This window comes from Barbus barbus, assembly GCF_936440315.1.
Source record: "Barbus barbus genome assembly, chromosome: 32".
NCBI classification, from domain to species: Eukaryota; Metazoa; Chordata; class Actinopteri; order Cypriniformes; family Cyprinidae; genus Barbus; species Barbus barbus.
The window spans coordinates 18,395,470-18,410,554 of record NC_136760.1 but is presented as its reverse complement, the minus strand read 5'-3'; the positions used below and the strand labels follow the sequence as shown (position 1 = coordinate 18,410,554).

Below are 15,085 nucleotides of genomic sequence, written 5' to 3'. Positions count from 1 at the left end.
CAATAACTAGAGCGCTGAAGGAGCCTCTTATTCCCAGAACACTGAGACACATTTTCATCCTGGCTGTAATTAAAGGATGCTGTAGTTTGGCTGGGAACCGTCAGTTTGGGGGATTCAAGCTGTGTGTCCCTGACACACACACACTCACACACAGCAAGCACAATTTAAGGACATCCGTCAAAGGACGAAACACACCCCCCCCCCCCCCCCCCCCCCCCCAAAAACGACGCGAGTAAAAACTGCAGCATAAAAGCAGATGTTATGCAAATTTTCTCATTATTTACTCACTCTCATGTCGTTCCATACCTGTATGGCTTACTTTCTTCTGCAAACCAAAAAAGGAGATATTAAAGGGATTGTTCACCCAAAAATTCAGTCATTACTTATTCATTCTGGTGTTTTAATGCACCAGTGAAGAAATAATGACTGAACATATTCTCTCTCCATCCTAGCACCTTCACATAATCCAGTAAAATTAAGACTTCACAATTACACAAGCAATTATCTAAAAACAATAAAATATAACAGGACATCTGCAGAGATGCTACATAAATGAAATTAATCAGTTCCAGATTAAATCCGAAAGAGCCAATCTGTCTTTATCGTCTTTTGCTGCAATCCTTCGACCCTGTTAATTGCAGCAAATGGACAATGTAGAAAAACTAAATTGCTTCAAGTCAGGCACTGTGAAAGAAGCGGAACTGTAATTAGCGTGAGAATTAATGAGCACAAACAATAATAAAAAGCGGCACATTTTGTCAGGTTATTTGCATTACGAAGAGGTCAAGCAGGAGACTGAATGGAGTGATATGAGTAGATAGATGCTGGCGCCAGGTGTTTAAGGGAGGGTCTGTTCCTCTGGGGCTCAGGCAGACAGTAGAGGATGGATGGTTCTTTATTCGCTTTTGAGATTAATTTAGATCCGCGAGGGTGACTTGCAGTGCAACATACATTGGAGGGGTTTAACCTGAGGGTCAAAGAGTTGATGAATTTACAGAGTGCACATCCCCCCTTAACACAGCACATAAATCAACCTGTCTTAAGATGGAAAGAGACACATCTCTGTAACAATGCCATTAATACTTGATAAGGAGTACACAGTATGGACTTTAACCATCCAACACAGATTTCCAAATGAATTAATGGGCTTAGAGTATAAACCCCTCTCAAATTAAATTTAAATTCTGTTATCATTTGCTTGCGCTCGTCATTCCAAATCTGTATAACAAAATGAGACGTTTTGAAGAATGTTTACGCTGCTCTTGTCCATATAATGAAAATGGATGGGGAACAGAGGCTGTAAAACTTCAAAAAGCTCCATTAAAGCATAAAGATTCAAGATTTTTTATTTGTCACATACACAATTATACAGAGTATAACCAGCAGTGAAATGTAGGTCAGGTCCGCTCCAAGGACAGTGCAATTATATAGAATACAAATATTAAGAAAAAGAAAAGTAGAAAAAATAAAAGAATGAAATAAAAGATAAAAAATATAAATATAAATATAAATGTGCAGGTCAGTATGTTGTTGACTTAAATAGTAATAAAGAGGAATGTGCAAAAGAATGTGCAAAAATGTTGCACAGGCTATTTAAATAGCAGCAATATGAGGTAGAGAACAATTATGAATAGCTTATTGATATAGTGATATTTACATGGAGTCAAGTGATGTTATGACACAGAGTTAGAGTTTAGGAGCCCGATGGCCTGGGGGAAGAAGCTCCTCCTAAGTCTCTCAGTTTTTGCCATCAGGCTACGGAAGCGCTTACCAGATGGAAGCAAAGTGAATAGACGGTTACCAGAGTGATTAGAGTCCTTGATGATTTTGACAGCTCTATTTTTGCACCGTTTGAGGTAGATGTCCTGCAGAGAGGGGAGAGCAGACCCTGAGATGTGCTCAGCTAAACGCACAACTCTCTGTAGTGCTTTGCAGTCCTGATTGTAGCTGTCTCCATACCACACTGAGATATACTGAGTCAATACACTTTCTGTGGTCCCTGAATAGAAAGTTTTCAGGATTGCTGGTGAGACCCTGAATTTCCTCAGCTGTCGCAGATGGTACGGTCTTTGCCTGGCTTAACCTGTGTTTGGATGTGTGTAGTCCAAGTCAGGTTCTCGGAGATGTTTACACCGAGGTACTTGAAGCTACTCACCCTCTCCACAGGGGTCCCACTGATCATAAGAGGAGTGTAGGGCTGCTGCTGTCTCTTCCTAAAGTCCATGATCAGCTCTTTAGTTTTGCTCACATTCAGAGAGAGACAGTTGTCCTGACACCATGATGTGGGTCTCTCTACCTCATCCAAGTATGCGGTCTCATCATTGTTGGAGATACCCAGAACCACAGTATCATCAGCGAATTTGATAATAGATGTGGAGCTGTGAGAGGACACACAGTCATGCGTGTAGAGAGAGTAGAGCAGGGGACTCAGGACACAGCCCTGTGGGGCTCCTACGTTCAGAGTGATGGAGTTTGAGGTGAACTGGCCAACTTTCACCACTTGAGGTCTGCCGGTGAGGAAGTCTTGAATCCAGTCACAGAGTGAGGAGTTTAGGCCGAGGTCTGTGAGTTTAGAAGCCAGCTTGATGGGGACTATAGTATTGAAAGCTGAGCTATAGTCAATGAATAGCAGCCTTACATAATTCCCATTGTTGCTGTCCAAGTGTGTGAGGGAAGAGTGGAGGACGTGAGAGATGGCATCGTCAGTGGATCTATTTGGGCGATAGGCAAACTGAAGAGGGTCCGAAGTATCAGGTATGGAGGAGCAAATGTGGCTCTTTATAAGTCTCTCAAAAACCTTCATGACTATAGATGTGAGGGCAACTGGGCGATAGTCATTCAGGCAAGAGGGTTTATTGTTCTTAGGCACAGGGATAATGATGGATTTTTTGAAAGAGGTGGGAACCACGGAGGTAGCAAGGGACTCATTAAAGATGGAAGTGAACAAACCAGCGAGCTGATTGGCACAGGACCTCAGAACACAGCCGGTTATCCCATCAGGTCCGGCTGCTTTCCTGACGTTCACTTTCTTTAGCGCCCTCCGAACCTCATCCTCCGACACTGTGATTACAGGATTATCGTTGCTCTGCCTGCTGCGCTGGACGGCAGAGACGGCACGTTGCAATTGAAGCGGCCGTAGATGATGTTTAACTCGTCGGCCAGCAAAGGATCTGCTCTCACCTCCGCGGAGGATTTGTTTCCAAAGGCACAGATGGTCCTCAGTCCCTGCCACATCCGTCGAGAGTCATTGAGCTGGAAATGAGACTTTCTCTCTCTGTATCTGTGTTTGGCGGCTCTTACTGCACGTCGTAGAGCATAGCACGATGCTTTTTACTCGCTCATATTTCCGGTCAGAAGAGCCTCATTGTAAGCGGCAGTGCGTGTGTTAACCGCAGCACGAATTGTTCTGTCCACCCACGGTTTCTGGTTGGAGAATGTCCTTATCGTTATTGTTTCTGTAGCTTGCTCGGTTAGCGTGTTTACAAAGCTTAATGCTACATCCGTGAACTCGCTGACATCAGAAGAGCTTGCCCGGAACGTCATCAAGAGCCGCCTGCAACATAGCCTCTGAGTGGGAGGACCAGCGTGTCACTACTCTCTGCACCGGGGGGTCCTGAACGAGCCTTTGGCTGCGTCCGAAATCGCATACTACTTGTGTAGGTACTACATTTGAATTCAAACGTACTTCTCAACCGTTAAAAAAGTACGTTCTATATAGTATGAATGAGGGTAGTATGAATAGAATTCGGACGTACTACATCTGCCATGTTCATGAAGTCATCTCATCGATTTACAACGTTTAAACTTTAATAAGTCAGCCGTTTACTTTGATTATTTTAAACAAGTGCAATTTAACCACAATGAACGTTTTCCCTTGAGGTTGCACTTGAAAACAGCCGCGTCGCCGCTTTCCGCCATTTTTCGAATATGACGCCTCCTCTCCCGTGGCCGCATGGGATAGTAAAGTGTCCATCATATGCCTACTACAGAATTCGGGCGGAAGTAGTAGGTCACCCGGGTAATTCTCGCCTACTGTTTTTCGAATATTATGAATTCGGACATACTACTCGCCTCGCATACTGTTTTTCGCATACTATATAGTAGGGAAGTATGCGATTTCGGACGCAGCCTGAGTTTATATTCCGGTGTGAGGAAAATGGCGGCATGGTCCGATTTACCAAAAGCCGGTAGTGAGCGGGCTTTGTAGGCATTTTTTAACTGAGTGTAGCAATGATCCAGTGTATTTGGTCCTCTAGTTGGACAGGATACATGTTGATAAAAGTTCGGCATGACCTGTCTGAGGTTGGCTTTGTTAAAGTCTCCCGCGATGATAAAGGCAGCGTCAGGATGTTTGTTAATGTAGCCGCTGAGCACATCGTGAAGCTTAGACAAAGCCAAGCCGGTGTCTGCCTGTGGTGGAATGTACACGGCAGTAACAATGATCGATGAAAACTCCCGGGGCAGATAAAATGGGCGGCAAATAATGGAAAGATGTTCCAGATGAGGCAAGCAGGAACACGACAGAATGGAGATATTCCTGGGATCACACCATTTCTTGTTGATCATGAAACACACTCCTCCACCCCTGGATTTACCGGCCTCTGCTGTTCTGTCCATCCGAAAAACAGAGAAGTTATCACTTGGCATTACAGCAGTGTCCAGGACCAAGGATGAAAGCCACGTTTCGGACAAACAAAGGATATTACAGTCCCTAATGTCCCGTTGGAAACTAATCCTGGCTCTAAGATCGTCCATCTTATTCTCCAAGGATTGGACATTTGCGAGCAGAATGCTCGGAAGAGGAGGACTGTGAGCCCTTTTCCTGAGTCTATCTCGAATCCCAGCGCGTTTCCCGCAGTGTTTCTTGATCCGTCGCCTCGGGGGGTTATTGTTCATCTCTGCATTCCGAAGAATCTCCAGAGGCCACGCTGAAGAGGCACGCCTGGACGGCGTCCGAACACAGCGGCGCCATTTTGTTATATCAAAGCCCTTGTAAAAAGCCCTAACAATAAATAAATAAAAAATATTTAAAATAAGGCTGTTCTTTTGAACCTTCTATTCAAAGAATTAAAAAACGAATTAATAATAATATAATATAATATAATATATTTAGTGCTGTCAAATGATTAATCATTTGACAACACTAAATATAATATAATAATGCAAAAAAGAGCTTCCAAATAAAAAAAAATCTTAAGCAGATTTCAACATAAGAAATTATTTTCCATCTCAACAATAAATTCCATTTAAAAATATTTAAACATAAAACTGTTGCTTTAAATTGCCATATTATTTCACAGTATTACACTTTTGGTGGTATTTTGATCAAATAAATGCAGCCTTGGTCAGCATAAGATTTTTTTTTCCACAAAACAAAACAAAAAAAAACTAATAAAATGTATATAAAGTTTATTTGGAAATATATATATGTGAATACATTGGACATGGACTATTAATAATAACAATTATTTAAATAATTTAAAATAATAATTTAGATTAAATGTATTCAAAGATTAAAAATTGTCTTGCTTGCCAGCCATGATAGTATTCACTTTGAATGTATGGAAAAGAGCAGATCAGGATCCTTGCTAAAATAAAAGAAGAAAGTTATGCATGAGGGTGAGCAGACAATAGCAGAAATTTTTAATTTTGGGGTGACCTGTCCCTTTAAGCTCACTGCACAGAGTGGTCCAGATACACACGTGGTCTGGATTACCCACCCTTCCCTGAGTTCACTTTTGCCGGAGTAGCCGAGCCCACGCTGTGGAGACTTTTTACAGCTGTCTTTGTCTTTCTTTTGATTTCAACTTGGACTTCACACAGAGGTGCATTAATATAAAGTCTGTCGAGGGAAGGATCAAGAAGTAGAACTTTCAAAAGGTGTTCAGCGGTGCAGAGGCAGACACACACAGTAAAGTTCTCTGAAGCAGATTGTTCTGGCAGTGGAAGAAACTCTGAGTGAGAATCTTTAAAATGTTCACGCAGAGGAGCTCGAGGTGAAAACACAGACCGCTTCATGTTTAATTTACAGGGCGTTTTTTTCTCTCCGGGTGCTCTACATTTTCTGACAGTCAACCGAAGCAACTGTCATTAGTTATAATAGGACCTTATCACACAGACTGTTTAAAGGTTAATTCACCTTATGCAACTATGCCACTAGTGGATAAAATTCAATACTTCATCAGAATAAAATCATAAAAAGGAATTCAAGAACTGTTCTACATACTATTCATCATCTATAAGGGCATACTTGGATCTCTATGCACTATTCAATAGCAGTGATGCTCAAGGGTAGTGACATAAATCATATATTAGCTGTTTTAGAAAACTGGTGAAGGATGCCTTAAAAGATTTGCTGGAAGACTTATTCGTCACATCAAAATACCTCATCCCTATTTGGCACGATGCAGTTCAGCAAACAAGCATGCTTTATCAGCACAAATTAAAATACTAATAAAAAGACTAGAAAATCATGGAATCAGGAAAAAGTAAGTATGTGCATGGATAGTCCACACCAGAGGTCAATAATTAGCAGACCAGGCACTGGGGATCCAGAGTCAAGAATGGTTCCACCTAGGCTGCTTATAATTTCTCACTGAATTAATGTATACTGAACAAAATTATAAATGCAACACTTTTGTTTTTGTCCCCATTTTTCATGAGCTGAACTCAAAGATCTATGAATTTTTCTATGTACACAAAAGGCCTATTTCTCTCAAATATTGTTCACAAATCTGTCTAAATCTGTGTTAGTGAGCACTTCTCCTTTGCCGAGATAATCCATCCACCTCACAGGTGTGGCATATCAAGATGCTGATTAGACAGCATGATTACTGCACAGGTGTGCCTTAGGCTGGCCACAATAAAAGGCCACTCTAAAATGTGCAGTTTTATCACACAGCACAATGCCACAGATGTCACAAGTTTTGAAGGAGCGTGCAATTGTCATGCTGACTGCAGGAATGTCCACCAGAGCTGTTGCCCATGAATTGAATGTTCATTTCTCTACCATAAGCCGTCTCCAAAGGCGTTTCAGAGAATTTGGCAGTACATCCAACTGGCCTCACAACCGCAGACCACGTGTAACCACACCAGCCCAGTACCTCCACATCCAGCATCTTCACCTCAAAGATCGTCTGAGACCAGCCACCCAGACAGCTGCTGCAACAATTGGTTTGCATAACCAAAATTCTGCACAAACTGTCAGAAACTGTCTCATCTGCATGCTTGTTGTCCTCATTGGGGTTTCGACCTGACTGCAGTTTGTCGTCGTAACCGACTTGAGTGGGCAAATGCTCATATTCAATGTCGTCTGGCACTTTGGAGAGGTGTTCTCTTCATGGATGAATCCCGGTTTTCACTGTACAGGGCAGATGGCAGACAGTGTGTACGGCGTCGTGTGGGTGAGCGGTTTGCTGATGTCAACGTTGTGGATTGAGTGGCCCATGGTGGCGGTGGGATTATGGTATGGGCAGGCGTATGTTATGGACAATGAACACAGGTGCATTTTATTGATGGCATTTTGAATGCACCGAGATACCGTGACGAGATCCTGAGGCCCATTGTTGTGCCATTCATCCACGACCATCACCTCATGTTGCAGCATGATAATGCACGGCCCTATGTTGCAAGGATCTGTACACAATTCCTGGAAGCTGAAAACATCCCAGTTCTTGCATGGCCAGCATACTCACCGGACATGTCACCAATTGAGCCTGTTTGGGATGCTCTGGATCAGCGTATACAACAGCGTGTTCCAGTTCCTGCCAATATCCAGCAACTTCGCAAAGCCATTGAAGAGGAGTGGACAACCTGATCAACTCTATGCGAAGGAGATGTGTTGCACCCAATACAGTAAAACTGCACATTTTAGAGTGGCCTTTTATTGTGGCCAGCCTAAGGCACACCTGTGCAATAATCATGCTGTCTAATCAGTATCTTGATATGCCACACCTGTGAGGTGGATGGTTTATCTCGGCAAAGGAGAAGTGCTCACTAACACAGATTTAGCCAGATTTGTCAACAATATTTGAGAGAAACAGGCCTTTTGTGTACATAGAAAAAGTCTTCGATCTTTGAGTTCAGCTCATGAAAAATGGGGGCAAAAACAAAAGTGTTGCATTTATGATTTTGTTATGATTTTGTAATTATGGTCTTTTTTTTCCCTCAGCAACTTTTTTCTCTTTACTAGTTTGCAGATACAAAAATATATGCATATACATAGAGACATTTATATTTATATTTATATTCTCTCTCTCTCTAAAAGTAGTGTAACAGTAGATCTATCCATATTAAATATTTTAATATAGGTGTTTCGGTTCAGTGTGCATGTTTACAGAACGACTACATTTAAATAAATTCTATAACAAACCCTAATAGTCATTTTTTCTTTCCCTTTTAGAAATGTTAGTTAATGTAACTTTTATCTATTTAGTAGTTCACAGGTGCAAAAGCATGTAATTTACATTAATGCAGTATAAATAAGATAAATACAAATAAAAGCTAAAAAAAGTTGTTGATTTTTGCCATTTAATATTTGAAAGTTCCTTGCATCATGACGGAAAAACATGAATTAAATGTAAAAACAAATCCATACGGACCATTTTCCCAACAGTTCCTCTTCAGAAATGTTGTTGACGGCACATTAACGTTGCACCAACACAGCTGAAAGGCGAGTAAAAACACAACTACCGGAATATGATGTATTTTTAATACAAGTCACTTGGGAGTTTAAGGAACTTGGATAAGTTGACCCTAAATTGAGGAGTACTTGAAAAGGGAGAAGGGAGCGACTGGGGTGAAAGACCAGTGTAAGCATTTTGTGGGGAAATTGGGCAGGAAAGATGAATATTTGATTTTTATTTTCTGCTTGAATGTGTCATAAATATTTATGAGTAGGGAAGGCCTCCAGAAGTTCCCTCTGCAGGAGGAAAGGTGCACAGCGCACACACATATGCACACAAATACACATACATATGCATAAACACAAACACGGCTACATACTGCATCAATTAGGAGCTAATTGATGCTTCTGTGAGGAAGAGGCTAATTGTGGGACTTCAGTCTTTACATTAATTATGCTTCTTGTAAGAAAGTGGATGCTGATTTAAGATAAATCAGATAAATTGCAAATCTAGCAATCTGATCCAAAGTACATATAACTGTTTATGTATGTAGTCTACAGCATTGCAGGTGGTGCACTTGTGCATTAAAGCTTTGATGTATTCGTTACTATTATTTAGCGTAACGACTAAACGCAACACTGACTGGTTGTCTGAACAGTTGTGCTGTGATCAGTGTACCTGAGCGGCCGCAGGGTCCTCAGTAAACGTAGCACCCGAAGCATTCCCAGGATCTTGGTGCCGCTATTGGAGATCAAGGATACCAGGATGTCAATCACGGAGATCATCACCAGCATACCATCCAGAATATTCCAGCTGCTCTTCAGGTAGGTCTTCTCCCCGAAACACCAGCCCAAAGCAACCACCTTCACAACAACAACAACAGATATGACAGTGGAAATGTTGGATAAAATTTCACTTAAAGCCAAATTGTGTTAATTTTCATGATAAAACATTTTATTCTAGTCCCAATTTTATTCTAGTCCCAAGTCAGCCATTTGTAGGTTGAACTGTTTGTCTGAAAAATGGAAGACGGACTGATTGTACCATAAGTCAAAATAAAAACTTTTGCAAAAATAAAGTTTGTTCCGATTAAGAAACAAACTCATCTACATCGTGGATGGCCTGAGTGTGAGTAAACTTTCAGCAAATTTTCATTTTTGGGTGAACTATAACTTTAAGGAAAGCCAGTATTTCATTACATCTGCAAAGCATATTTTGCAGGAAACCTTCACAATTATGAACTTTGTTTACTATAGCTTTCATGACAAATTAATTTTGTAGATGTTAAAAATGCACACAATTTCATGAAAATTTGCACCCTGCTATAAATGAAATTCTTTCAAAACCAAAACCTGTTAGAAAAACTATGCACATGACAGGAAACGTGAGAAAACATGAGGTGTTTGAAATCTGAATTTGGGAAGAAACACTTTCTTATTTCCTTGAGGTCTTTGTCACACTACTGTGGCATTTCTGATAACGTATCAGGTTAGACTGGCATACAGCTGGCATATAAAAGGGCTCAGAGGGGGGAGAAAAGCTGAGATAATCAAACCAGGAGTGAGAATCATCTGACTAAGAAGTGCTAAGCATGAATACACGGCTCCTAATGCTGTTGCTGGTGAATATATCAAACCACAGACCTCAAAATGAACAAAGGCGTGTCAGGCAACAAAAGCCAGGAGTTTCAACAGCCCTGTCATCTTCATCCAAGTCGGAAAGTTTTTGTCAGTCGCCATTAATTAACCTCCAGTGAGTACGATTATTCTGTGACATGATTTTCATTTGAAATCTCTTGGGTGGGCGTGACCTGGCATAAAGCAGGACCCCAGAATAGAAACCCTAGACCTTTGTGACTGACACCTATGAACTTTTCTGTCTTCTCCAGTGAGGCCTCAGCATGTTCCTCCATTTCAACTATAGTCATTTGAATATCTGGCAGACAATCCGTCCCTACTTAGTATTAACTGGTGTGGTGAAGAGTGGAAAATAGATAGCAAGGCTTGCTTAATACACTCTTCATGTCAGTGGGCTCTCTTTAGGACCTGCATTTGTTCAAATGTTTAATTCAGCTGACTGGCGGCAGTTGAACATGTCAGAGCGTGATTTTAATATTTTGCTGCTGTAGTCTTTGTTTAGACTTTGTAATTGTCAAAGGAAAGCAGTGCCTTAAAGGGATCATTCACCCAAAATGAAAATGCTGTCATTATTTATTCCCCCTCACGTTGTTCCAAACTTGCACAACTTACTTTATTCTATGAAACACAAAAGGAGATATTTTTTTTGCAATGAATGAACCTGACTCAAAAGCATCATAAAAGTATATATATGTATGTATAACTTGTGCACTATAATGCACAACTGCAAACAGATTGATTTCTATTTTGAATAAATGCTTTTGATATTTATATTTATCAAAGAATTCCGAAAATTCTCCCTATTAAGCAGCACAACTCTTTTCAACATTGATAAGCAATGCTTTGAATTATATTAATGTTAATGCTTAATCAAATAAACATTTTATACTTTTCTTTGATGAATGAATCATTTGTGAAGTGGATCAAGCAATTCATTGACAAGATATGATTCCACCGAATGATGTTTAGTGATCAGACATTACTGCTTATGTCATAAATGTCAAGAAGAGATAGGACTGATATTAATATTTTTTGTGAATATTACATTTTATGATGCCTTTACATATTTTTAAGCTCAAAAGCTTGTAATTGCATGAAAAATGGTGATAAGCACATCCTTGAAAATTTCTCCTTTTGTGTTCTACGGAATAAAGAAAGGTGTAGAACAACATGAAGATGAGTAAAAAAAGTTTATTTTTAAAAGAAATCACCCAAGATCACCTCAGACCCCAGAGGGTTAAAGTAAAAGGGCTGCAAGATAGGCTGAAACGCCTGTGACAGGAATGTTTTCACCAGACTCCATTAGCCACACTGATCTAAGAGAGATCGGCACTACAAAAAAGCCACAGGGAACTGAAGTTAGTCTGCTTTTGGCTGGTATTCTGGCCCAGTCAGTGTGTTAGTTTACCCTCTGTCATAGACGACGCCACACAGAGACAAATGCCAACCCCATCACCTACCTTTATTATCATTTCGGTCACAAAGATGCCAGTAAATATGTAGTTGGACAACGTCAGGAAGATGCGTTCCTGCGGAGAGAACCAGACAAGCAGGGAAAGTGACGGGTGAGTCAGTGCTGGATCAGAGGAGATTCGTTCGTGTGTGTGTGTGTGTGTGTGTGTGTGTGTGTGTGTGTGTGTGTGTGGCATAACACATTAGAGGTGCCTCCTATGAAGGCATCTATTGGACTAAGAATCTGCCCACGCTTTGAGTACTCCACGGGAATTAACATCACATACTCACACGCACACTGCATGCAATAAATTTCATCCAGCATCCTCACTGGATACTACTAGATAACACAGTGGGTAACAAATGGATAAGTAACAGCTTCATGACAGTAACCATCTCTGAAGTCCAAATAAATAAATCAAATCTGAAGAATTATTATTAAAGACAAAAGTGTCGGTTAAAATTCCTTCCTAAAAGAAAAGAAATTCTTAAAGTGATCATATCATAAATCATGATTTTCTTCCCTGGATTCCATTTATATTTTAAGTCTAAAAAAATTATGTGGTAAAACACCCATTATGAATATTTTTATGACATTTTATCATCATCTTCTAACTAGTACTGGGCAACGATTAATCGCATCTAAAATATGTTTGTGTGTACATAATGTGTGTGTGTACTGTGTATATTTATTATGTATATATAAATACACACACATGCATGTATATATGTTTATATATTAAATATATTTATATTTAATATAAATTATATGAATATAAATATAAGAGTAAATACTTTTACAAAATATATACTGTTTGTGTGTGTCTTTATACATACATATACGTACACAGTACACACGTATTATATAAACAAAAACGTTTATTTTGGATGCGATTAATCATGATTAACATTGCCCAGCACTACTTCTAACTCTAAGAATGTGACACTTTTTGTGCCTTTAAGAATTAGTATTTCACTCAGCATTGCTTTAGAATACTATAATGCAACCTCTGGAAACTTTTACTGTCATTTTACATACATTTTATATAAGGCCAAAATTTGATTTTGATTGAATTTTAATTTGATGTTTCATTGTTCCCATTTACCATTAAAGTAAACAGTGACATGAGATCACATCCGTAAACATAAGACTGTTACAAAACACTATCATTCTAAAATGACACTGCAAACACGAAGACCTCCTGCTCCTCTTGCCCTCCGTCCGTGCCACACGGCCTTCCCACGCAGCAGGTGCTGTCCTCTCCACCTCTCTGCTCTGACCTGAGCCAGGACTGTTTGTTCCTCTTTCTATAACAGACTGAAACACTGTCAACAGACTCCATTCTAAAATGCTCTCATACTAAGATCACTAAAATCTAGAGACTGCTGGTGTAAGGAATATGACTCGCCCGACGCCACAGGTGCGTTAATATGCTGATATACAGAAAGAGCCGCATGCTCATTAGAGATTAAATAGTTCCTTTAAACAGTTAGGTATATTTTTGTTCAACATCTAAAACAACCCCCCTGAAAATATACAATGTGTATGAACTGGGAAATATCCATTTTAAAGAGCAGTTATGCAAATTCTATGCATTTCTGAAACAACAGATGGAAACAATTGAAAAGAAATTCCAAATAGAAAGAACGGAAAGAATGAACTCGCTCAAAGCTTTGGGGTATTTACTATTTTTGGTAAGAAATAATAGGAGGCAGATCAAAAGATCAAAATTAACAGCAAAGACAATCTATTTCAAATAAATGCTGTTCTTTTAAAATGTATATTCGTCAAAGAATCCTCAAAAATACTAAGCAGCACAACTGTTTTTAATATTAATAATAATTATAAATATTTCTTGAGCACCAAATCAGCATTAGTGTTTTTTCTTAAGAATAATGTGACATTAAAGAATGGAGTAATGATGCTGAAAATTCAGCTTTGCCATCACAGGTATAAATGACATTTTAAAACATATTAAAATAGAAAACAGTCATTTTAAAATGTAAAAACTTTTTATTGTATTACTGTTTTACAGTATTGTTGATCAAATAAAAGCAGCCTTGGTAACCATGAGACGTCTATTAAAAACCTTACTGACCTCAAAGTTTTAAAAGGTAGTGTAGATGCGAATATAAATATAAAAAAATGTAAATGACTCAAGCTGAATGGCGAGTTTGTGTAAAAACAAGAAAGAAAAAAAGGTCACAACTTTTTCCTTAATTCATTAACAAACTATTAACTACAATTTCTGCCTCAAACTCCTAATTTTCTGTTTGAAGTGTAGAAGCACTACAGTGTGATGCCAACCAAACAGTCAGCAATTTGAACCAATTTTATATTGGTCTTGGTCCCACTCTCCCACTTTCTCCCTCCACTTTCCTGTCTACACGGCACCTCCCTGAACGATACAAAAAAAAAAAAAACATACATTAAACAAATACAATGCAGTTTGCATTATGGGTGACAGAAAAGATTAATATCCACTGTGTAGTCTATGCTGCATGCTCTGTCTATGTCAGGCATGCATAGATTGTGAAAGCCTAATGGATAACCATGTGGGCTGCTTACACAAAGGTTATTAGTTTGGTCTCAGTCAGGGGTGACCCAGTTAACCGGAGGGCTGCTAAGTTCCCACCATGGTTCCTTTGAGCAAGGCATGGATTGCTGAATTTCTTCATCTATAACTTGACGTTATTACTGTGATTCATGATTGTTTTTGGCTTTTTATGGAAACGCTGAAGCAGAATCCATATACAAATCAGCCTTCAGCTCTGCCACAAGCAATTTCGTTTAAGTCAACAGGTATTGAGGATTCATTCAACCTTGCAAATAAACCTTGGTGTTTAAGCTAAGCTTTTTGAAAAGGATTCTGGCTGAAATGGGATGAGAAGCTGATTTGTACTTTAAACAATTAGTGTGGAAACAAAACAAGCAGTGGAGATCTCCTCCTCAAACATGGTCTCTCTAGATTGTTTGTCCTTCTCCTACTGTTTCTGAGCAGCAGGGCCCAGGGGCCATCTTTCCCATGACCCGCCACTAATGCATGTTTCAGTGGGTCATGGCATCATGTTCTAAAACTCCTGTTCTCTCTGAGAAAGCCTCCTGCTGACATCATCACTGCGGTTTGTATTGTTTCTGAAAACAGACTGACGTCTTTGCCATTCCATTCTGCTCAGAGGCTTGTTTTCATTCATTGTCGAGTGAACCGTGTGTGTATGTGCGGGTCAGAATTCATGAATGAGGAAGAGCATGTCTGAGAAGCACAGTGTTTGGTCTCTGAAGGAGAAGGGTCAGACAACCCTGTCCTTCACTCTCATTCTTTTAAAGGTTACTGAATGTCTGAGGTAGCACACACACACACACACAACAGT

General features: G+C 39.7%; 1 protein-coding gene across 1 annotated transcript in view; it reads right to left on the bottom strand.

Moving 5' to 3' along the window:
• LOC306852702 (voltage-dependent T-type calcium channel subunit alpha-1G-like) overlaps positions 1-15,085 on the bottom strand; it is a gene marked incomplete at its 3' end in the record, with an annotated part of 234,961 nt that overhangs the window by 51,508 nt on the left and 168,368 nt on the right. Inside the window, exons 22-23 of the mRNA XM_079389755.1 lie at positions 11,722-11,790; positions 9,303-9,487 (exon numbers count right to left, since the gene is read on the bottom strand). Coding sequence (XP_079245881.1) covers positions 9,303-9,487; positions 11,722-11,790 — 254 coding nt within the window. The remainder of the gene's footprint in view (positions 1-9,302; positions 9,488-11,721; positions 11,791-15,085) is intronic.